The following is a 25,953-nucleotide window of genomic DNA, read 5'->3' as shown; positions in this document are numbered from 1 at the left end:
TATACTCCGTAGTAGTCTATTCATGACCGTTGAGATCACCCTTCACCAGGGATGGCATGTTTCCCAGTGTATGATCAAGAGTCAGAGCTTCTAATAAGATAATGAGCTGCACTGTGCGCATTTTCATTGCGCAATGCCATCCCTGGCTTTCACAACCAAGCGCGCTTATTCTTAATTTTGACCGTAGACATCAGAATACTTGCTTTACCTTTAACCGTAGACATCAGAATACTTGCCTGGAATTCCTGGCGCTCTTCGGTTGATGCGTTCAAGCCCTTGCTACTTAACAGCTAGCCTGATTTGAAAGCGGCTGTGTCAACAAAATTGTCCCCGAAAAGTTGAAAAAGTACCCAAGTAAATACGCCGTTGAAGCTGTACGTATTACATATAGTATAAACTTTAATACCCAAGTAACCATGCTGTTGAAGCTGTACGTATTGCATAATATACAACGCATATATTGGCATGCATTGCCCTACATTAACCATTAAAGTTGAATTAAAGTGGCAAGTGGCGCCACTATTGCTGACTTACGATTATACTGGTATAATCGTAATTCAACAATAATGGCGCCACTTCCCAATTTAATTTAACTTTATTGGTTTATATAGCTAGTGATTGTGGAATCCCTGGCCAAGTTCGCAGGGGTTGACGGTATTAAAGTGAAGGAGTTTCATTTTGATTATTGTAATGTAGTGTTCTTTAGTGAAACATATCACCTTTTTAACACTTTAATGCGCCTCCAACGGTTCATCACGAACCGGCTGCTGCAGATGGAGTATGGCTGATCATATGCATCAGACATGCTCGATAAACACGGAGGAACCGCCAGGGCTCAGTAGAGTCTATTCCCAAGCAATAGTTCCAAATCGGTTGGATTTGAGAAGGTTTTGATGATCGTTACAAATCCTAATAAAAGTTTTATAGGATTTGTGACTGGTTTTGGAACCTTTACAGCCAGCTGACTTCAAAATGTTGTTTGGGCTCTATTTCCCACGTTTCTCGGTTGATTTTGATTAGTAATTTATTAATGTCATAGTCGCTTTTCCGAATTTCTACAATGTTATACTTTATTATTTTTTATTTAAATAAAGCAATTAAAATCAACCGAAAAGTTAATAGTGGGAAGGAGATTTGCAGCACTTAATTGTGCTGATAGATTCGAAGCTAACGTGCGAACACTTGACGTGACAGTTTGGACAGGACAAAAAACTGACTGCTTTTTATTAATTGAACAACGTTACTTTTGTATGACTAGGTTGACATTTCTAGGCCACGCATGAGAAAATGACATAGTTTATCTTGGACCGATAGGACAGAACGAATTTGAATAGTTTTCATAGTATTTGTAGGGGGATGAATACACTGTTGACAAGCAATTTTTGTTTATCTCTTAGATGATGTTATGACATCAACAGAAAAAATATCAGAAGTTCAGTTACATGTTTCTGTAGGTTTTGGACCGATGACATTTTAAGGACACAAGAGGTGAACACAGAGAAGTAAAAATCAAGAAAACAATTTGACACAGAACCGACTATATTTTAACATACGGGTTCGACTTATTCGATGAATCTGTCTAGAAGTATCTAGAAGACAATTGACGCTAAGATTGGAAAAAGCTTGCAGTTGGGACTAGACTTCAATAATGGCCGATAGGAAACAATGCGCTAGACAGCATTATTATTTATTTTTTAATGTTTACCCGTAGACTTTTCGCCGGTTGACAGTACAGTATTTAGCTGTGTACGAAGATACGGATTAGTTGGTGTACAGATGACAGGGTTCTCACGGGCAGTGCTTCAAGCGAGGCTTACATAACAACTGACAATAAAGAAACCTATTTTCCTTGACTTTCTACGCAGTGGACATCTGACCGAACACACGTGTTTTCGTTAATTTCCTAGGCATTATTAAGACATGACGTATGTGCATGACGGAACAACTAGCAGGACACAGTTCTAGACGTATCTTTTCAATAACGACATTCAGCATATTTCCATTAAAACTACACTTCAATAAAGCAAAGACTAAAGCTGCTATGATAGAACAGATCAGAATGACTTAATTGACTTATTGACTATTGGAGATCTACTTCGAATAGCTGGCAAATTGACAAGGACCTAACTAAATACATGGACCATACTACAAAAAAAACCAATTGACAAAAAGAAAAAAGGGGAAACTTTTATTAAAACTATTTTTGTTCAACGCAGGCCAAACAGTGTCGACTTGGGCCACACACGCCTACGTACTTCTGTGTGTTGAAACAAAAATAGAGGCTCCTAGAAGCAAATGTAGGGAAAGGGTGCACAGTGTTGCTACCGCCGTAATCACTTTGAAAAAAAAAAAAAAATATAGCTAGTGATTGTGGAATCAGTAGGTCGGCTCCAGATGCACGTTGGTTTAGGTACTGTAAACCGGGGTGAAATTGATCACTCGGGTACTACATTGTAATTCCATACTAGGAACTCTTGAGCGTCGTAATGATCATAAACTTTTTACGTCATCTGATTCGTAGATGATGAGTGTAGACTTTTAATTTTTTAGAAAAAAGTTAGTTTTGCCTTATTTTTTCAAGGAATTTGCAATATATTTCTCATGAAGCTGAAAACATTGCTGCTAAACGATCAATTTCTAATAGGACTCCCGTGAATTCTCTGTTTTAACATTTTTGTGGAGCCTTGGTTGGGATGCTATGCAGTTAACCTTCACATACCCGCACCTTGACATCTCATTTTCAAAATGCTGGCATTTCGTCAATTTTCAGCCGATTTTTTTGAAGTCGCCCTCAATCGATCATAATTTGGTGCTAGTTTATTATACTCAAGTGGCCATGCAACATCCGGAACCATTCCGGAGATATTCCGGATTGTACTGGGGTCAGAGGGGGTGCCAAAATGGCAAAAAGTGATTTTTTCGAGGGTTATTGTATTTGAATCATCAATTTTCAGCGTAATTTTTGTTGCGAGCAATAAAACACAACTGCAATAACCAGATTTGTATAAGTTGACCGATCCGGATCACCGTGACAGGTTCCACGGGGGCCTCATTGGGGACACTTTTGGTTTTCAACCAAAACATGTCATGCGACGTATCAAACTTCATGATTTCGAGAGAATGAGACAGAAAAGGTACACTGAAGTATGTATCAACTGATATGGCCGCTCCGGAACACCTGGAACAGGTTCCGTGGGGGCCTCATTGGGGACACTTCTGTTTTTCAACCAAAACAAGTCGTGCGACGTATCAAACTTCCTGATTTCGAGAGAATGAGACAGAAAAGGTAGACTGAAGTATGTATCAACTGATATGGCCGATCCGGAACACCTGGAACAGGTTCCGCGAGGGCCTCATTGGGGACACTTCTGTTTTTCAACCAAAACAAGTCGTGTGACGTATCAAACTTCCAGATTTCGAGAGAATGAGACAGAAAAAGTAGACTGAAGTATGTATCAACTCATATGGACGCTCCAGAACACCTGGAACAGGTTCCGCGGGGGCCTCATTGGGGACACTTATGTTTTTTCAACTAAAACAATTCGTGCGACGTATCAAACTTCATGATTTCAGGAGAATGAGACAGAAAAAGTTGACTGAAGTATGTATCAACTCATATGGCCGCTCCGGAACACCTGGAACAGGTTCCGTGTGGGCCTCTTTGGGGACACTACTGTTTTTCAGCCAAAACAAGTCGTGCGACGTATCAAACTTCCTGGTTTCGAGACAATGAGACAGAAAAAGTAGACTGAAGTATGTATCAACTCATATGGCTGCTCCGGAACACCTGGAACAGGTTCCGCGGGGCCTCATTGGGGACACTTATGTTTTTTCAACTAAAACAAGTCGTGCGACGTATCAAACTTCATGATTTCAGGAAAATGAGACAGAAAAAGTAGACTGAAGTATGTATCAACTTATATGGCCGCTCCGGAACACCTGGAACAGGTTCCGTGGGGGCCTCTTTGGGGACACTTCTGTTTTTCAGCCAAAACAAGTCGTAGGACGTATCAAACTTCCTGATTTCGTGAGAATAAGAGAGAAAATGTAGACTCAAGTATGTATCAACTGATATGGCCAATCTGGAACACCTTGAACAGGTTCCGCGGGGGCCTCATTGGGGACACTTCTGTTTTTCAACCAAAACAAGTCGTGCGACGTATCAAACTTCCTGGTTTCGAGAGAATGAGACAGAAAAGGTAGACTGAAGTATGTATCAACTGATATGGCTACTCCGGAACACCTGGAACATTGGGGACACTTCTTGTTTTCAATCAAAACATGTCGTGCGACGTACCAAACTTCATGATTTAGAATGAATGAGCCAAAAATGATAGACTTAAGTCTGTGTCAACCAATATGGCCACCTCGGCATATCTAGCACAGGTTCCGCGGTGGCGTCATTGATGACACTCCTGGTTTACAATCAAAACCTGCCTTGCAACATATCAAACTTCATGATTTCGAATGAATAAGCCAGAAAAGATAAAACTAAGTAGACTCGACTCGGTATCGACTTGAAAGGGTGCTCTAGAAAACTTCCCATAGGTTCCTTTTAAATTAAGATTAAACAATACACAAAACGTACACAAGCTGTATATTTTCTGAAAAATCGGCATATGTTTGAAAAAATAAAAGGTTAGATGCAAGGTTAGATGTTTATTTCCAAAAATACTTTTTATACTTACAATATGTTTTTACTTCTTCTATATCTAAATAACAACACACAACAGATAACAATCGAAGTAGCCATCTTTAGGCTTTTAATTTGCAATTTGTGCAAACAACAGTTTCGAAGACTTTTCTACCTTTGTGGCTATTGCATATCGATTTAAAACAATTGTAGCAATGTTCCGTTGTTTTCACATCCTTTGCACGTGGACAAAATTGACAACGTTGTCTTTTGGAAATCATATTTAAAATCAGGCGGCCTGAGAACAACTTCAGTCAGTGCGCACCGTGGACATAAAATAACATTTGTTTGTTGGTAATGTCGGGAACAAGCTTATTTTTTACAGTGACTACAAGTTTCCAATTTAGCAGTCTCTCATGACAAAATGAATACAGGTCGGACTCGATTATCCGGGTGACTCCGAAAAAAAATCTCCCCGGATAATCGAATTTCCGGATAATAGAGTCAAACTGTTTTTATTTTATTTTTAAGATTTATCAATCAAAAACAGTTCGATAAACATAAAAGCAAGCTTGTATGATGTTATAGTCCTTAAACTCAACGGCAGGCATGATTATAACTATATTTATTGAGAATGAAAATTTAGCCGAAAAATCTGCATAATAAAAATAATTCTCAAATAGGCTGAATCTGATTTACGGGTGTTGTATTTGACATTTGCTACATCTTTTGACATATTACCATCTCAAATTGTGCAAACAAAACGAAAAATTATTTGTCCCCCGGATAATCGAGCCATTTTTTCCGGATAATCGAGCCTCGGATAATCGGGCCTCCGGTTAATTGAACCCCCGGAAAATCGAGTCCGACCTGTACATCCTTTGATAAAATATCCGTAAAATCTGTAAAATACAGATTAATCTGTATGTGTGGCAACCCTGCCTATGCTACTGTTTGTGTTAGTGAGATCGGAGAAACGTCAAACTCCCGCCTGCTGATTAGCTGCGACGACTCTGGCAACGGTTTCATCTGCAACGGATTCAAATCGTCGCGTTTGATAAGGGGGGAAACCGTCAATATAGGCAAGCCTACACGGTCAGAAAATTCACTCATTTTGGAGCTAAAGTGGAACAACTCAAAAATGAGTATTTTTTTTCCAGCGATAGCGCTGGCCCAAGTGTGAAAATCTCATCAGTTTAAGTCGTATAATATTCTTGATGGTGTGAAGAATATTATACGGCTTCAACCAGTTGGATTTTTGCACTTGGGCACTCATTTTTTGAGCTGTTCCAGTTTAGCTCAGTTTTGTGTGAATCTTACTCACTTTAGAGTAACTTTTTCTAAGCGTGTATATCAATAGCATTTGTTGACAAGACGGGATATTTTGGGCCCGCCATTTGATTACCACATCCTGCCTTTGAGAGATGTTGGCAATTCCTGGCATTGGCGTGTGCCAAATGGTGCCGTTTGACTATAAAGAAGAAGATGAGTTGCGAAGGCAGAAGAATAAACAAACATTGCCATGGTTTTTGATTGACTGGAGCAAACCAAAGTGGAGAATCTGTACACATAAGACAGGTCTTCTACTAATCAGTATGAACATTTTGTCTATAAGCATCACTAATTTGTTTAGTATATATGTGAAACACATTTAATTCAGATAAGTTTTATTATGTTAAAAAAAATATGTTACTTGGAATAACATAATAACAATAAAAAATATTATAGAAATAATGAATGATAAAAGATGATTCCTTCAAACATGAAAATATATAAATGAAGAGCAAAATTTGTTATTGGTTTGCAGCAAGGATGTTTTCGATCACCTGGCAATCGTTTGACTCATTTGTCCATAACTCAGTTCAGAAACCTAATATTGAAATGTTGTGTTTGGCAAAGTTGTAGATTAGTGTTTTTCCTACAATTATCACCAAGTACGCCATATTCTAACTCTAATATTTACGTAGTAAAAGTGTTAGTACCACCTACTCATACTAAACGATCGGATTTTTCGATCGTTTAGTATGAGTAGGTGGTACTAGCGCCCTAGCGCTGTATATATAAGAGGTAGAATATGACGTCCTTGTTGATAATTGTAGGAAAAGCTCTAATCTACAACTTTGCCAAACACAACATTTAAATATTAGGTTTTTGAACTGAGTTATGGACAAATGAGTCGAACGATGGGTAGGTGATCGAAAACGTCCCTGGTTTGCAGAACATGAACAAAACGCAATAACAACTAACTTTGTTCCGGAAATTTATAAAATAATAAAACAGTTCGTAACTGTAACATCGATCACAGAACAAACATTTTTTATATGATTTTTTTTTCAGAAATAATGTTTTTCATGCTTTGTTCTCATTAACCCAAGACATAGGGAGACTGTTTCATCGGATTAGTAGACTGTTAAAGATTTCATGGTTTTACTACAGAACAAGAGAGAAGAATTAGAGCGTTCCTTGTATTGTTTCTTGTTTTTGTATTTTTTGTTAGAAGTGAGCACGTATAAAAACAAAAACAATGATATCAAATGATGCCGTAATCGTTTTGTTCCGAAATAGAATAAATTTGGGTGTATAGGATTACAAATAGCTCCATGACTGTATTCAATTTCAATTGCAAAATTTTATATTCTCCTGCTATTCGTTCCTACCTTGGTAGCAGCATGCAAGTTTATAATTAAAATAAAAAATAATATACAGAAGATAAATGACATATGAAATACTATAATATACTTGTGGTTCAATCCCAATTCGTTGCCAACACAATCTGCACGAGATTATTCTTCAATATTCCTAAAATATTTTCTTTCTACCGTTAAGTCATTGCACAATTATTGTCCCCTCTATCACAATTATTAGTTAGTGCACTACGCTATTGAAATGGAAATGACCCATTATTGAGGGTAACCATAATCGTGGTATTACTGTACGTTTCTTACAACTTTATGCATATTTGTTGCGCTATAGGGGAAAGCGTGGTTCATCTCTTGCTGACGATCATCGTTCGTATTACGCGTAACGTGGACATTCCACATGCGTACTGGATTTCCTGAAGCATAACCTAGGAAGACCAGAGGTCTTCTCATCATTTTGTACCTTCCACTCCGTCAAAGTGTTTTATTCATTCGAAATCATGAAGTTTGATACGACGCATGGTATGTTTTGGTTGAAAACCAGAAGTGTCCCCATTGAGCCCCCCGCGGAACCTGTTCCAGGTGTTCCAGATTGGCCATATCAGTTGATACATACTTCAGTCTACCTTTTCTCTCCCATTCTCGCGAAATCAGGAAGTTTGATACGTCCTACGACTTGTTTTGGCTGAAAAACAGTAGTGTCCCCAAAGAGGCCCCCACGGAACCTGTTCCAGGTGTTCCGGAGCGGCCATATGAGTTGATACATACTTCAGTCTACTTTTTCTGTCTCATTCTCTCGAAATCTGGAAGTTTGATACGTCGCACGACTTGTTTTGGTTGAAAAACAGAAGTGTCCCCAATGAGGCCCTCGCGGAACCTGTTCCAGGTGTTCCGGATCGGCCATATCAGTTGATACATACTTTAGTCTACCTTTTCTGTCTCATTCTCTCGAAATCAGGAAGTTTGATACGTCGCACGACTTGTTTTGGTTGAAAAACAGAAGTGTCCCCCATGAGGCCCCCACGGAACCTGTTCCAGGTGTTCCGGAGCGGCCATATCAGTTGATACATACTTCAGTGTACATTTTCTGTCTCATTCTCTCGAAATCATGAAGTTTGATACGTCGCATGACATGTTTTGGTTGAAAACCAAAAGTGTCCCCAATGAGGCCCCCGCGGAACCTGTCACGGTGATCCGGATCGGTCAACTTATACAAATCTGGTTATTGCAGTTGTGTTTTATTTCTCGCAACAAAAATTACGCTGAAAATTGATGATTCAAATACAATAACCCTCGAAAAAATCACTTTTTGCCATTTTGGCACCCCCTCTGACCCCAGTACAATCCGGAATATCTCCGGAATGGTTCCGGATGTTGCATGGCCACTTGAGTATAATAAACTAGCACCAAATTATGATCGATTGAGGGCGACTTCAAAAAAATCGGCTGAAAATTGACGAAATGCCAGCATTTTGAAAATGAGATGTCAAGGTGCGGGTATGTGAAGGTTAATCAGAACATGAAATTGTTATAAAAAGTTCATTTTATGAAGTCATTTATTGTAATAGAAATCACTTATTTCAAATGAAATTGCCTACCTTTAGGCGTTTAAGGGGAAATTTCGAAATTTAATTTTGCATTTAAAGTATTAAATTCACTAGGGTGCCTGTACCAGTTATCGCACCACCTAAGAAAAACTATTTCTACAAAAATAAGAAGAAGACCGACGAATGTAAACAATAAGTCAAATGATTGATTAGTTTTCATACTCTACAGGAAAAATATAAAAAGGGAGCCAAAACTACTTTTAGTATTTATTACGGCGTGTGCCAATGATAGGAACCCTGTACCAGTTATTGATACATTTGTTAATTTGGGTTCCACTTCGCACTATTTACATGCATTCCTTATGGGATTTGCCATAACTGGTAAACTATGGCGAAATAGGGTGCGAGGAGGCCGAAAAGTTAAGAAAAATGATTTATTTCTACCATAATTTGAGCAAATTGTGAAGTTTGAATGATTGCAATCATCTTTTGTGATCGTGATCTGTTGTTCACGAATTTTTTCTTGTTGATTTGTATCTTTAAAGGTTGAAAATCAACTATGGCATTACCAATATTTTGATATTTGAAGTAATTTAACTTAAAGTTTAAATTTGTTGAACAAAATTCTATCACATGGTTCCATGGAGATCCACTGGGTACTGGTTTTACAGAAATTCTTTTGGCAATATTTGAACAGCCATTGATGTTATCCGCAAAAGTTGTTTTAAAGTGATCAATTTGACCCCGGATTACGGTATACAAAAAAAAATAGAAAATATTGATATTCAAGGATTAGTGCTCTCCAAAAATGCGCAATGCTTGGCACTGGACAAAGATTGGTGCTTATACGGTAGTTGAACATTTTTTGAAAAGGCAAAATTTCCCTGTCTCAATCATTTCAGGCCAAACATGTCTAAAGGTCCTATCTGCAGAAGAGAGGCTCTCTTTGGTTTCCCTCTCTTTCGTCAATATCTCAGCTGTTTATTTGTATTATGATTGTCTCCTTGCATTGATCGATGGTCAAAACAATCGTCTTTTGATTTGTACTGCAAAAATAGTTGGAAAGTGTTCAGTTACATTGGAATTATTGAAAGAGAAAGTGAACAAAGAGAGCCTCTCAAATGCAGATAGGACCTATTGAAATGTTTGACCTGATTTTGTCTATGAGTAACTACCATCGCATAGCTGTCTCATATGAATAGGAAACCCAGCAAATATGGGACTGATATGCAATCATAGGCAGAATAAGTCTGTAAGTAAAATTTAAATTAATCTGCAGATGGGGAAATGGCCAAATCTGTGAACCATCGAAGAAAGTTTTTATTATGCAGCAGCAACAGGAAGGTTCCCGAAAAGCAAGAACCCATAATAGTCACACGTGTTTTTCTTGTCCCTGACAAAAAGAACTTTTGGATATGCGTTTTGCATTGAATTCTCGGTTCGCTTCAGGGCCATCGGCTCATAAAATGAATCAGTATGCATTTTGTTGTCCCATGTGGTGCGCCTTCGGGAACGGGAAACCCGATCTACCCGACGAAGAAGAATGGTTTGTGTCGCGACGACCAGTCAGTGTTGTGCGCGATGTCAGTGGGTAAAGAACACATCGATTGTGAGTTGTGATCGGTTTATTCAAACTTTTTTTTTCAAGTAGAGAACATTAAATAGTATGATTCTAAATCGGGAGTCCAGTGAATAATCAGTACAAAAGTTGTGTTTGTCTGTACGAAAATATTGTTGATTTATGGGTTTAATAGTGCGCCGTGGTAGTTCAACAGTTAAAGCAATGTGATAAGAAATTTGGGATGTCATTGTTCATAACATCATGATGTGTTATGTGATACGTGATCCTAAAAGAATGGGAATATAATGTGTGAATGCTGCAAAATATCGTCTAGGTAGGTACGTATCTTGTAAAGCCTCCATTGCACTGAAATATCATTTTGTCAGTTTAGCTCAAATTGAATTTGATTGGTTCTTCCATTTTATGCTCTTGAAAATGCGAGATACGGCTTCAATGATTCAGGCACTCATCTGAAAAATCGCCATCATTGGCGAAAATCGCATTGATTCAAAGGTGCCTTAAGATCATAGAATAAAATTTCAGAGTTTCTTACAAACTCCAGACGCATGAAACATCGAACCACATTGCATAGGTTTATTTTAGTTTTGATTGATTTGCCAAGAAATAACAAAAACAAAATAAAACATTATAAAGTTTGTTGATTTAGGGTTTAATATTAGTGAGTAATTCTTGCTGAGACCGGCCCTCTATTTACACCTTGCCTTCAAAAATGTTTAAGGTGTCGATTTTCTAAAAGTCCTCGCTAAAATAGTAAGAAAAATGCATTTGGTCAAATTAATGGACCCCCCGTTAGTTAGAGCCACAACAATTTTTGCAGACCCCTCGATTTTGGTCAAATGGTGGCTCATTTAAACCGTTATAACACGAAAGTTTCTCCAAAACCACAACTTGGCAAGACAAAGTTTGCCGGGACAGCTAGTTTATAATATATTTCTTCAGATTGAAAGAAATAAGCCAATTTTTTGTCCATGTCATGCATTTTTGTATGAACATCTGTTTTAAAATAAACAGGGTTCAAAAATTCCGACTCTTCTAGCAGTTCTTTCACTTGACAGTCTTCTAATTCATTTAGTTATGCTAGTATTATACATTTATACTTCAGAAGCATTAGGATATGTCTTTATTTCTACACAGAACTATTTATTTTAGCTTTTATCAATCCTATTTTGATGTTTAATCAACCGAAAATCTAAATACCTAATTTTCTTACGACATTTTGTGCAATAGTTTAAACATTACCAACAATAGTTCCATGCCATATTTTCAAAACAAGTAATCTAGCTTACATTATAGTGTTTACAGAAAGTATTTTCCTTAAATAAAATCATTTATCATTGTTTATGCAATATTTCTTTGAATTTCACAAATAAAAAATAACTTAAGGTCAATTATCTTGATAACACGTCATAAACTAAACGCCTTGGGGTATATCCTCGAAATATATTCACGAAATTACAAAAAATCTATTAAAATCCAATTTTTCACTTACCTCGGCTAAACGAATGTCTAGGCAAAAAATGAAGGGTTTAACGTCTACTTGAAGATACAAGGTACCCAAACTATTTCCGTAGACGTTAAGGATATGGATAAGGAATTTGTGCTAGTAGGGTGGGATTGTTATGAGGAGCTCTATTCGACAATCTAGAGCGCATTTGGCATTATTGATGGATGGTTTACAGATCTGTTAAATGAACTTACCATGCTATTGCCGAAAGAAAGTATATTAGTACACACAAATAAAAAAAATATAACATACACATTTGCATATCAATATTGAAGTTATTGAAGGGGCCGATGGATTGGGGCAGCCAATCAATGTTTGACAAACACAAGATTGAAGAGATTGAAAAAATAAATAAACAAATAAAAACAGAAATCGTTCGCAGTAAAAGTCAAAACAATAAAAAAACAGAAACATCACAAAAACACATCAAGTTTCAATTAGTAATCCTACATTATAGAGATCTGCGGAGGCGGCCATTGTAAGCCAATCGTGCAGAAAGAACTGTCAAAGTGTGAGCCAAATGAACAGGCTGATCGTTCGTAAGAAGGCGTCGATTGAACGGTATTGCAATCCGAGCTAAATAAATTAAAATTATTTATGTTTAATATCGAGAAATTGACGGTATATGTAAGTTTAGTAAAAAGATAGAATTTAATTAATTCTGCTTTCAAAAGCTCAAGCTTATGACGAAACTTTTGTTGCTGCACTTCTCGAAAAAACTTTCATTGCTGCTTCTTGCTTCAGTTCTGCCGATATGTTTAGCTTAACACTTTACAATAAATTTCAGATTTCATCGATTGCTCCGCTATTTTTTTTCAAAATTTAAAAAAAAAACTATTATAATTAGAAAATGTAAACAAAACAACTTGAACTACTACGAAGTCACGCACAAAGTTTGAACATCTAGCTTTGCAGCAAGTGTTGGCAGCTGATGTAAACAAAATGAACAGTGTTGCTGAATCGACATATGTAACTTCCGCTTATCTCTATGTAGAGGATTTCTAGTTTCAATCCATGCTCCCTCTTTAGGCAGGAAAATAGCAAAATTGAAACTTGATGTGGTAGATCTTACGCCGCAACGCACCATTCCAAGGTGATCTACCCACGTTACGGGACTGCTGGATGTTACATGAAATTGTGCTGCAATTCAGTAATTTGTATTGCTAAATGCATTGCCATGCTGAAAAAAAAAACAGCCAAATTCTGTCTGTCTGTCTGCGCCAAAAAATATTAAAATGATGCAGATTGGAATCGATCCATGAATGTCGGGATCACTGAGCTCGTGTTCAATCCAAATGGCCAAAGCCGCTTGAAGAAAAGCTAATTACAGAGGATAGACAAAATGATCGAGACAGGCAAAATATTCACATTTCAAAAAAATGGTCAACTAGCTGTAACTCCTTGAAAAATGCATCAAAAATTTACTGTAAGTTGGTCACATAGTTGTCTATCAATGGTCCAAATTTGGGAAAGATCGGACTATTCTACATGAATCAGAAAGATTCTGGTAAAAGGCATAATTATCCGATAGCCAACTTTGAACTGTTACATCTTCGGATTCAATGAACCGAATGTAATGAAATTTTGACCGTTTATGATTTATATAATGACTTAACTTAAAATTGTTAACCCTGGGCTTGGATTATATCTTCCAGGAAACTTTGATTTTGGGCAAGTGGCCGATGTGCTTTGCAGTAATGGTTGGAATAGCTGAATGTATAAGCAATGGCAAACAGTATTGTAAATATCAGATCTTCAAGTCATCTGATATAGTTATACTGATCATGCTGCTGCATAGTACATATATCGAACATTTGTCGAAGTCATTTATGTGTCGGGAAAATATAATTCCAAGTTGGTGAGAATATTACAAACTGAGGGAGGGTGATAGGCCCAGTCAGACCCCTGAATGGGCAATGTGGGTTAGTGTGTGGGAATGCCATTCAAGGTTTATAATATTCTCCGAGGCTTTCGAAATCCAACAGGGCGCGTCCCCGGGTTGCGGATAGGGGAAAAGGGAGATTTTTCGCATTTGTACTGTAATCAGCCAATGTGATATTATTTTCTATGGTGTTGTAGTGCGAATGAATGATCTCATTCTATGGGAATTCGAACCTTGTAATTGTTCAAAACTTAGAACTATATTTAATTAAGGTAGTTTCTTCGATATGAAAATAAAGACACTTTCAAGTTACTGTTAAGAACTGATCATTGGGTTTATTCAGGCTGTCTTTTATACCCATATATGGCACATACAATTATAGTTTGTTCGTGTTGGTTACAAATGAACTCTGTGTGGACTCTGCCAATTAACCCAACCGGGAATATCTAACAATCCTTCCCTCTTTAGAATACAGTTTAGATACCTACTTAAAGCTAATAAATTCATACTTAATTCTAACAATGTATTTCAATAATAAATTCTACACTTCACATGTTCGCGAGCGACTCCTTGTTATTATTGGACTTCGACTGAGCTTCGGTCTTTTGGGATTGTTTGAACCGACAGATCTTTCTAGCTTATCCATGAATTTGCTAAATGACCGATCCTTAGGTTCTTCCTCGAAACCGATGCAGGTGTCATCTTCCTCACTCAGCTCCCTACTACTGCGCTTCCGTGAGTGTTTTGACGGGACTAGCAGTTTAGAGCCTCTCGTGGATTTCAGAAGTTTCAGTTGGTTTCGGTGCGCCGATAAAACGTTCCTATGGAGAGATATTTGGAAGACATTCTTAGAGAGTTGTTTTATGAATTTAGCTTCAATCCAACGCTGAGGATCTGTTTTCCTGAAATTTTTGTAGAATATCTTATCTCCCACTACCAACTTACTGAATGGATCTAGTACTTGCTCAGCCTGGATGTAACTGTTGTTTGCTGGTTTTGGAATCTCTAAATATTTTTTGTATTGTTTAGTTGGATTGATCAAATCCATCAAAATTTTTGGTTTATAACTAAACATTTTGCTAGAGGGCACAAAACCATCAGCAGTTGCTATTTGGTTTCTGTAATTGAATAAAAAGTAATTCAATTGACCTACCATGTCCAAATGCCTTAACTCCGGATCCAGTAGATGCTTCTTCAAAGCATCTTTGACGACTCTAACAAGTCGTTCCGCTTGTCCGTTGCTACTTGGGTTGTAAGGAGGGCTTTTTAATGGTTTTATCCCATGGTTAACTAGGAATGAAGTGAATTCCTTTGAATTAAACGGAGGTCCACCGTCTGTGACCACCACGTCTGGAAGCCCAAATCTTGCAAATACGGCCATGAATTTGTCTATTACTCGTTTAGCATCCGTTCCGTTTAGCATGATTTCGACTTCCACCCATTTCGAATGGCTGTCAACAATAAGTAGGAACATTTTCCTATCAAAATAGAAAAAGTCGGCATGTATTCGACTAAATGGCCTAGTTGTAGGGATCCATTTATTTTCTGTCGATTTCGAAGGTGCTGGAGATGACTTTATACAGACTTCACAACGATTGAGAAAATCCTCTATGTCCATATTTACCCTTGGCCAAAAAACAGTTTCACGAGCTAGTTGTTTCATTTTTATAATGCCTATGTGATTAGCATGCAGCATTTTTAGCACTTTAGATCTTAAACTCACAGGAATAACAACTCTTCCTTGGTACAAAACACAGTTCTCGATAACTTCAAGGTCAATTCTCAATGAATACATAGCTTTAAATCGTTCATTCAGCGATGTTGGCCAACCTTCTTCTACGAAACGTCGGATTTCCACTAAATGCGAATCTGCTGAAGTAGCTTCTGCAATTTTCTTGTAGTCTAGTGGTAGGGAATAAGAGAAATTGAGGCTCAAAATATGCTCACTGTCCAAGCTTTTAGGAACCACTTGGCTCAACGGAAAACGCGAGCAAAAATCCGCGTTGCCCATATGTGCTGAAGGTCTGTATGCGATCTCGAAGTCATATATAGATAACTCCATAATGTACCTCTGAAGTCTTGTCACAAACACTGAGTTGGCACCACACTTGCCAAAAATCCCCAGTAACGGCTTGTGGTCGGTGAAAACCTTGAACTTTTGCCCAAATAGAAATTTATGAAATTTCTTTATGGTACATACAAGCGCCAAGGCTTCAAGGTGTAGTATGGGGTACTTCTTTTGTGCCGAGTTAAGAGAAAAGGAAGTGAAACAAATGGGTTTTTCCTTTCCTTCGACTTCATGAGCTAAGACTCCCCCCAAGCCATACGAACTAGCGTCAGATACTACAACAAGTGGCTTATTAGGGTCATAGTATTCCAAAATATTTGCTTCCAACAATGAATTCTTACTAGCATTGAATGCCGTATCGCATTTATCAGTCCATTCAAACTGTTTGTCATTACTCAACAAGGCATGCAATGTGCTCAACTTTGATGACAGGTGAGGAACAAACTTATGGTAGTAATTTATCAGGCCAAGATAAGCCCTTAACTCGCTAATATTCTTGGGTGGTTTAGCCTGTTCGATTGTTGACAATTTTTCTGGGGAGGGCATTAGACCTTTGTCCGTCACTACGTGACCTAAATATGGTAACTTGTTTACAAAAAACTTACATTTTGAAAAGTTAATTTTAACATTAGCCTTAGTCAAGCGTTCTAAAACTGATTCTAAATTTTTCAAACAGTCAGCTAAATCTTTTCCTGCAATTAGGACGTCGTCTAAATAAACACTTATGTTCTCCAGTCCATGCAGAATTTGTTCCATAATTTGTTGGAATATTGCTGCACTGCTGGATGCACCTTGTGGAAGCCGATTATAAGTATATAAGCCTTTGGGTGTATTTATCACCATAAACCTTCTAGAACGCTCAGAGAGTTGCACCTGTGTATATGCACCTGCCAAATCCAAACAGCAAAAAACCGTACACCCAGCCAGAGAAGCAAAAATATCCTGAGCTAGCGGTAGTGGATAAGTATTCGGTACTATAACACGATTAATAGATACCTTGCAATCAATCACCATGCGGATATCCTGATCCTTTTTCACGACCACGATAACCGGTGAGGCCCACTCACTGGCTTTGATGGCTGTTATTATATTTTGCTGCTCAAGCATATCGAGGTGATTATCCAATTTGTCTTTCAGTTTGTAGGGAACTGTGTACGCTTTTTTAAAAATCGGTTGGTCATATTTTAACTGCAACTCTCCTTCGTAACCCTTAATCGGTTCTGAAAAGTCTTTATTAAAAATTTTTGAATATTTTTGCTTTAAATTTTCCACAATTTCATCTGTACCTCTACTTTGCATCAATTTATTGACTGGAGTTTTCTGCATGAAGCCTGTTCTCCACTCCGGGTAATAGAAATCAAGCCATGTCCGACCGATAAGTGGTGTGAAATGTTTTTCACACTCCAAAATAATAATTCTCTGGAAGCTCGCTGTTCCATTCAAGACAACTCTAACTTTTATTTCCCCTACAATATGCAAGCGATCGCCATTCACGACCACTAATTGTCTTTCACAGGTGTTGATCGGAACCATTCCAAAAAAGTCTAAATAATCTATATCGCTAATTACCGACACCGCCGCTCCTGAATCTATTTCCATTTGCATTCGTTTTCCTTCTATCGTAACATCAACCATGCACGGCTCATTGATTTTGTTTACAGCGGTTATCAACAAGCACTCCATACCGTCCGATTCTACCTCAGATGCACTGTGCTCTTTGTCGCGCTTAAAGCTATAAGATGTTTCAGTTTTTGAACCCGAGTCGGATCCAACAAACCTAACAGAGTTGTTGTTACGATAGGAATAGCATTGTCGTCTCAAATGGCCCTTCTTTTTGCAAAAGTTGCAAATAGCATTTGCATACGGATTAGCATCTCTGTTATTCGAAGTCGATCTCTCACGAAAGCTCACTTGCTTTTTCTCACTCACGTACCGACTGCGATCTCTAGACCGCCCGTAATACTCTCTGGGTGATCTCTCGTAACCTCTGGCTTCTCTCTCATAATCTCTGGGGTTCCTATTCCACTCTTTTTTTCCTAATCGATTCTTTATTGAGCTGATTTCAGATGAATCTCGTCTCTCCGGCCCGAAAATGGAGTTTGCTTGGTTTCCCGCTACCTCACTACTAATAATCTTTTTCTCCACCGCAGCTAAACTCAAATCCTCATCCATCAACAACTTTTTCTGTAACTCTTTGTCATAAAGTCCCATAACAAGCCTATCTCGAATTGCGGTTTCTTTAAACTCTTTGAAGTCACAATTCTCAGCTTGCAACTTAACAGCCAGAATGTAGCTTTCAGCTGTTTCATCGGGACGTTGATAACGGTTGTAGAACCGATATCGCTGCATCATGTCTGGTTCGACTTTGTCGAAACGTTCTTTCAACTTTTTAATCATGTCATCGTATCTCAAAGTCTGCAGTTCTACACCAGGAAACATTAATTTTAATTCATCGTATACGACCGAACCAGAAAGAGCTATTAAAACACATTTCTTATTCTCTTCATCCCATTTGTTAAATCGGCTAAGACTCTCCAATCTCTCAACATAGTTGGTAAAAGGAGTTCCCGCCACATAGTGGTCCAACGTTCCCATAGCCGACATTCTCTGAGTGAAATAAGAAAGGGACAAAATATGAGGAAATTGAACTTACGCTTTTCTCTGAGTATACCCACTCAATAGTGTAGTCCTGGGTTACTGAGTCCTTGCCGGTCCACTCGAATCAGAGTACTCAAATTGTACGCGCTCGGCACTGCTCACTGCTTAACTTTATCACCTAAGTGTTTTTCGCACACGGTTTTGCAAAATTGCTAATTCCACTACCGCTTCGAATGAGCCACAAATTTAGGTAAAGTTTGCTTAAGTTAATCTACTTTTGTACCACTACGTTTCAGTATACAGTTTGCCTACGCTTGATCGGGCTTTTGCACATCACACTCGGCGTTGGAAACAATAGTTTTTTTTTGCACAATTGAAGCACGCAATATGCCGCAAAGCAGCCGGTGGCTTGATCACTGGTCGGACTCGATCACTAACACTGCACAGATTTAAAATCTTATTCTTTTTTTTTCTCGCCGCCACTGTTCAAAACTTAGAACTATATTTAATTAAGGTAGTTTCTTCGATATGAAAATAAAGACACTTTCAAGTTACTGTTAAGAACTGATCATTGGGTTTATTCAGGCTGTCTTTTATACCCATATATGGCACATACAATTATAGTTTGTTCGTGTTGGTTACAAATGAACTCTGTGTGGACTCTGCCAATTAACCCAACCGGGAATATCTAACAGTAATGTATTGTTTATTACCTTCAATTTTCTATGCTAGACAAGGTTTTGAAGACATGAGATGAGAGAATTGCCTAATAGGAAAGTCACATCAGCAAAGTTTTTACATATGCAAACGCTATTCATGGGGTCATGTCTAGCATTTAATATGTATGGCTGATTCTTACCTAGAAGGGGTACTACAAGACCACGCGGACAATTCGATTACAGGATTAATTGAGGATAATATCCCTGTCCAAGAGTGATGGGTTTGACGATGGCTTATCAAGCGTCGTCATATAGTGAAAATGTGTTTAAATAGTTTCAATTTTAGTCTTTTATAATTATAGATTAGCTAAATTAGATATAGTAACGAAAATTAGTGAAATAGTAATTAGTGTTTGAAAGTAACTAGGTTTTGAATTAAAGAATTTCTTTACAAAATTAAACTAAAATAGGATCTGAATAATCATACCATTGCTTTAATTACTTTAATTTAAACGCTTGATTTGTCATGCCTCCAGCATACGCTTAATCGCTGTCGCATGATCTAACAACGGTTGATTACGCGCAGTGCTAGGGGGACCGACAGGGCTTATTACCAGTCAATACTAACCCTCTAACTACTAACAAGACTGGGAAGCCAACGATCACTCATTGCACTTTTGAATGTAGTATTAGTAGTAGTAGTAGTAGGAGTAGTAGTAATAGTAATAGTAGCAGCATTAACAAGTAGATTCGTACTATTCTTTTTCACTTCTTCGAAATTATTTTTATACCGCATTTAGTTTACTACTGGACTGCGAACTGCGCTATTATAAGTGCGAAAACGTAAATAAAAGTGTGCGATTGAATCAAATCAGGTTGATGTCTTCGGCGCACTATTTCTTCAATCTATGGAGAACAAGTGCTCTGAAGACACCGAGTTGATTTGATGCAATCGCGCACTTTTATTAGCGTTTTCGCACTCGTGAAAACTAGTGCGATAGTCCAGTGGTGAACTAAATGCGCTATATATGAACTATAAACTCAGGAGTGGGTAGCATAACGACATTGATTGCAACAGGGTCCAACCTTATTATGTAATGCAAGAGTGCATGTGGGATGTCTCTGCATTACTCATATCTTCTAGTTAAGACCGGGCAGGGTGATAAGAAAATCGCATTAGTGAATGAACGATTTAGAATCTAAATTTTAGATGTTGAATGCTGTTCACTCAAGAAGTTCGCTGGTGCAGGTAGAAAAAAAAAACTTTTGAATCTTTCTATTTCTTAGCATAGTAACAAGAAACTATATTTAAAACTGAATATAAATTATGCTCTCTGTGATGCTCAACAATGCTATAAACAGAATACTAAAATTTACGGGCCGCCATTTTGTGGAGTTTGGCGGCCCACTGTCTTCTTGTCATTTCAGGTTCATTTTGTACAACGCGTGGCTACAGAGAGTGAACAATACCATCGTCTTGTTTTGGGCATTTTGGAGCTAAATTCGGTGAGTCTGTTCCATTATATTTACGTTGTCACTATTTTAAATTCACCATGGATAGTTGCGGCCTTTTTTTACATGCATATTGTTATGCATCTGTTTGTGCACATTTGTTGTCACCCATCTTTCGCGTATTTACTCAACTAGCACTGTAAAGTTCGTCACCTCGAGTGTCGGCCTAAATTCTTAGTACTCATTTCATTAAAACTACTATTGTTGTACAGTCCACATATTTGATGTTGCCACGATGGGAGAGCACGTTGAGTACCGGTTTGTCCACATCTGCTAGAGCTTTTAGCTGAGGGTGGGTCTGGTTTGCAGGTTTAGCGGGGGCCTACCACAATTTGGGAGTGGGAGGGGGGGGGGTCTCTGCATTGAACTCACTACTCATCAATTACGTGGGGTATCTAGAAGACAATTGACGATAAGATTGGAAGGAGGCTTGCAGTTGGGACTAGACTAAAATAATGGCCGATAGAAAACAACGCGCTAGACAGCATTATTATTCATTTTTTTTTTAAATATTTACCCATAGGTTTTTCGCCGGTTGACAGTATAGTATTTAGCTGTGTACGAAGATACGGATTAGTTGGTGTACAGATGACAGGGTTCTCACGGGAGGTGCTTCAAGCGAGGCTTACATAGCAACTGACAATAAAGAAACCTATTTTCCTTGACTTTCTACGCGATGGACATCCGACCGAACACACGTGTTTTCGTTAATCTCCTAGGCATTATTAAGACATGACGTATGTGCATGACAGAACAACTAGCAGGACACAGTTCTAGACGTCTCTTTTAATAACGATATTCAGCATATTTCCAATAAAACTACACTTCAATAAAGCAAAGACTAAAGCTGCTATGATAGAACAGATCAGAATGACTTAATTGACTTATTGACTACATATTGGAGATCTACTTCGAATAACTGACAAATTGACAAGAACCTAACTAAATACATGGACCATACTACAAAAAAACAATTGACAAAAAGAAAAAAGGGGAAACTTTTATTAAAACTATTTTTGTTCAACGCAGGCCAAAACAGTGTCGACTTGGGCCACGATATGCCTACGTACTTCTGTGTGTTGAAACAAAAATAGAGGCTCATAGAAGCAAACGTAGGGAAAGGGTGCGGTGTTAGAACATAAGCACAGTGTGCTACCGCCGTAATCACTATGAAAAAAAAAAAAAAGGATTAATTGAGGATAATATATTTTCCAGAACTGAAGGGACATTTTCCCGGGGTGACTGGCGAGTCGGAGAGGGTAGAAGTTTCCATTTGTTATAATTGACAAAATAAACAATCGGGCACTTTTTCTTTCTATGGCTTGCTTGGCATTTTGTGGATTATTGTTTTTTGGTTTTGGAAGGTATGCGATTCACTATTGAGCCTTAACATTATTTTGCATCTGAATAGCATTGATATTGTCAAGTCTGTACCAACACCCTAATCCCACACCAAAATACTCTTTTCCTATCCCATGGCGTTTATGTGGTCAGCAAAGACTATTCAGCCATTACCCCTCCTTATCATCGGCTTTGGACTGACTTGCGCTCTCATTGCCCCACCAAATGCTGCAAAATGAAAATGAAAAATGAAACTTAAAATTGTTAACATGCAAGAAAATTATAGGGATAAGATTATTTCTCTTATAAAACGCCCCCGGGTAGAGGTGAATGGCAAACCAAAAACAAAAGAATAACAAATTTTATTGTCATAACTTATTTTATCATTCATGAGTTCTTCTTAAATTAGTCAAAACATCAACATCGGTTCAAAATTCAAGCTGAAAATTATAGTTCAGTATATTCCCTCAAATTGACTTAAATATAGATACCTATGTTTTGAAAGTACAGTACAGTAAAAATTTGAGATTTTTGAATGCTCTTTTCGAAAAGTTACAGCTAGATAATCAATTTTTGAAAAGTGAAAATTTTGCCTGTCCCTATCATTTTGACTGTCCCTGTATGAAAAAATTAGAAAAATGCCAAGTCTTACCTCCTAAATCAGTTGTTTTGGACTCCCAGAATCTACGTTCAAAATTTTTGAGCAAAATCGATTAAGCCAAGGGGCGCTCAAAACGCTTGAAGATTGTATGGGAAAACCAATTGTATGCAGAAATTTTAAGTTTTCGGATCTTGCCGCTAGGTGGCGCTGTAAGCGTTCAATATTCAAACCCTTTGGTATTATTGTATGTGACTATATGCCAAACAACTTTGTCGAAGACCGTTAAGTGATCCAAAGTCCGTGGAAAAAGTTATAGGTATCCTAAGTAAAGTGAGGCTTAAATTTTGGACGTAGATTCTGGGAGTCCGATACAACTGATTTAGGAGGTAAGACTTGGCATTTTCGAAATTTTTGTTCTTCATATAAGTGTGTGTCACCCTACCCTGTATGTATAAAATCCAAGCTGTGGGACGATTCTGTGATTCATTCTAACCACTATAAATTATTAAAAGGTCGTACAAGTTTTTCATATACCATATTTTCAGATTCAGCTTCTGAAATGAGCTGCATGTGATTGAATCTAGATATGTCGAAATGACATTTTCAGCACGGCTTCCAATATTTTTTTTGTGAAATTGTGTTCATTTAATTGGAACTTGTTGAGAACCCCTGGATTGGCTCTCATGCTCTCGCCGATCTGCGTGCTCGCCGATAGCATTTCGTTATGCTTTCGGTCGATGTACAATTGCAGTCGAGTCAAGTATGGTATGTGGGGGCAAGATGGGTCAGGGGGCAAGATGGGTCAGTACCGTTTTCAATCGCACAATATATGTTTTGAATCTTTCAATAATTTTCCCAGATGAACGACGGGGATACACAAAAAAGTGGTATATTGTTTTGAAAATTCTATACGTTCCTCGCACAGAAAAAAACAAAATATTTTTTCGTTATACTCCTTATGCTATACATTCCATATAACTACGTGTATTGTGTAGACGGGGCAAGATGGGTCACCCTAATTTTTCGGTATGTTTGCATAGTTTTTGAAAATGTTTTATTTTTCATGGAAAGGCTATTCTGTGACCTACATTATCGAAGCGATGAGAGCACTGAAAATTTGAGAACATGTTTTTTAAATTTTCCCTAAAAAAATATAGGTTTTTAAAGTCCGTTTATGGCTACCCGAACAAAAATCTTCTAGTTCTGAGAATAATCTACCGATATGTTTCAACACTTTCTTCATGTAATCTGTACGTCTATGAAGCTTAGATGTATAGAGAAAAACTAAAAGATATAGTATTTTTTGTTGGAGGAAAATCGAGTTTTCTTATAGCTGACCCATCTTGCCCCCGTTAAAATGAGGTGGGGCAAGATGGGTCATGTTTTGAAAATTGTTTGTCAAGAACCAGGTTTCAAACTTTATTACCTTTTTATACTCTTATATCATAGCTGACTAGTGTATCTGAGAGTCGTGGTAGAATACAGAGAAATGCGATTTATATTCAGAAAGTTATAGGGATCCATTTCTTAGGTGACCCATCCTGCCCCCACTTACCATACAAGACACTGAAGACGACCTTACAGTTGAGGTCGAAATACGTATCTGTCAAAGGATGCAAATTCTTAGTGGAATTCAAAGGAACCGTACTTAACCCGATTTTCTTTTTATTTTCAATTGCAGATGTTAGAAAAAAAAGTAATGTAACCGCCGTGTAGTAACGTATCGATTTTGTAATGACACATGCTCCGCACTTCTACACCGCGGTTTTTGAACTTCATATTTCGGGGCTCTTGCTGTCGATTTTGATTCTTTTTGCACCAAAATATAAATAATTACATTTTTCGAATACATAGTACCTGTAACTTTGGAAATTGCTTCTAGAAAGTAGCAAATTTCTTGTTGTTCGGTCAAAATTCGTCAATTTTTTTCCAATTTCTAATTAGAAAGCATAAAATAAATTTTCCATTTAAATCTGATCGTTTGTTTTGCTGGTTAGCATGTATTTAACAACATATAAAATTTTAGAAGTAAAACACTGATTCTCATGATAAACGCAACGCGTGGAATGTGTCTAATGTGTATTTTATTATGTAAAAAAAATTACGTTTTAACTTGTTATTCGCTACACCTGGAAGTTCAAAGAACATTGTTTGCTGTACAAGAGTGAAACAAAAAACTCTTAAGCAAACGTTAGCTTAAGAAACTGTTATTCAGCTAGTTTTGTTACGTGGGATGTCTCTCGGCCACCCCGAACTCCAGGTCGTAACAGACAGAACTCTACGATTAATAATAATAAAAAAAAGTGATGATTTCAGTTGTGTGATACCTTCGGCATTACCAAGTATTTTTTATTTAACCCTCGAGCAATCGCGCTGTTGTATTTTGTGCAACACATTGAAAAAATCTCGCTTTGTATACTCAGCATTAGCGTGATGCTGACGTTGATGGTCAACCGCGCGAGTTACGGAAGGTTAATCGGTTAGCCAGCCGAAGTCTGTTAACTATCGGAGGCTAGACGTTATGAATATTGGCATGAGTTTTTAATGGATAAATTTAAAAGAAATGTGCGAAAAAGTGGCTCTTCCTTCAGGTGAGACTTGAACTAACGACTGCTTCATTAATGGACGGTCCCTAATAGGTGAAATCCTGTGGGCTATTTTACACACTTGCCTGCACTTACTACATTTCCTACGGTCGGCACTCTACTAATAAACGATGTTTATCTTTTCCCCTTTACAGATAAATGGCCAAAGACTTCGTCCGGGTTACCTAGCACCGCTGGAACCACCGCTAGTATAGCGTTCATCCGGCGGGGGAAAATTTACATTGGCCACGTTGGCGACTCCGGGATCGTTCTGGGGTACCAGAAGGACAAAGAGTCCCACTCGGGGGGAGATGCCTGCACGTGGAACTCCATGCCCTTGACGGAGGATCACAAACCGGAAGCGTACGCTGAGAAGATGCGTATAATGAGCTGCGGAGGGAAGGTGGTCACCAAGTCCGGTGTTCCACGGGTAGTTTGGAACCGGCCGCGAATCAGTCACAAGGGCCCGGTGCGGAGAAGCACTCCCATAGACGAGATTCCGTTCCTAGCGGTGGCGCGCAGCTTGGGTGACCTGTGGAGCTACAATTCCGCGGTGGATGAGTTCATCGTTAGTCCCAATCCGGATGTGTCCGTCATCGAAATCGACCCCAAGAGATATCGGTAAGTTGGATTTTGATTGGTTAGAGTATATAATGCTTTTTTTTATCACTATTGAGATTTGAGGATTCCAAATGGCCAAAGGGCAAAGAAAAATATCAGTTAATAGTCGGGAATGGAAAGCAAAGAAGCAGCCTTTGTCTCAGTTGGGACGTCACGTCAAAGAGAATAATAATAAAAAGGA

General features: G+C 38.1%; 1 protein-coding gene and 1 non-coding gene across 3 annotated transcripts in view; one reads left to right on the top strand and one right to left on the bottom strand.

The window, feature by feature from the left end:
• Nucleotides 1-25,953, top strand: part of LOC109404486 (uncharacterized) — a 37,019-nt gene that overhangs the window by 6,830 nt on the left and 4,236 nt on the right. The window contains exons 1-2 of one of the 2 annotated variants that reach the window (XR_009998943.1): nucleotides 9,964-10,718; nucleotides 25,307-25,772. This is a non-coding gene — a transcript (uncharacterized LOC109404486). Of the gene's footprint in view, nucleotides 1-9,963; nucleotides 10,719-25,306; nucleotides 25,773-25,953 lie in introns of those variants that run through there. The other variant, XR_009998942.1, reaches the window with a different exon arrangement.
• Nucleotides 14,021-19,987, bottom strand: LOC109622743 (uncharacterized protein K02A2.6-like). The gene is made up of 2 exons (XM_029861924.2): nucleotides 14,941-19,987; nucleotides 14,021-14,608 (listed from the first exon to the last, which is right to left on the bottom strand). Exons 1-2 carry the CDS (start codon nucleotides 18,457-18,459, stop codon nucleotides 14,549-14,551), a joined length of 3,579 nt encoding a protein of 1,192 aa, XP_029717784.2. The 5' UTR covers nucleotides 18,460-19,987; the 3' UTR covers nucleotides 14,021-14,548.

This window comes from Aedes albopictus, chromosome 3 (genome assembly GCF_035046485.1).
Source record: "Aedes albopictus strain Foshan chromosome 3, AalbF5, whole genome shotgun sequence".
Taxonomy (NCBI): Eukaryota; Metazoa; Arthropoda; class Insecta; order Diptera; family Culicidae; genus Aedes; species Aedes albopictus.
Note: the sequence above shows the minus strand (reverse complement) of the source record. Positions and strands in the feature narration are given on the sequence as shown.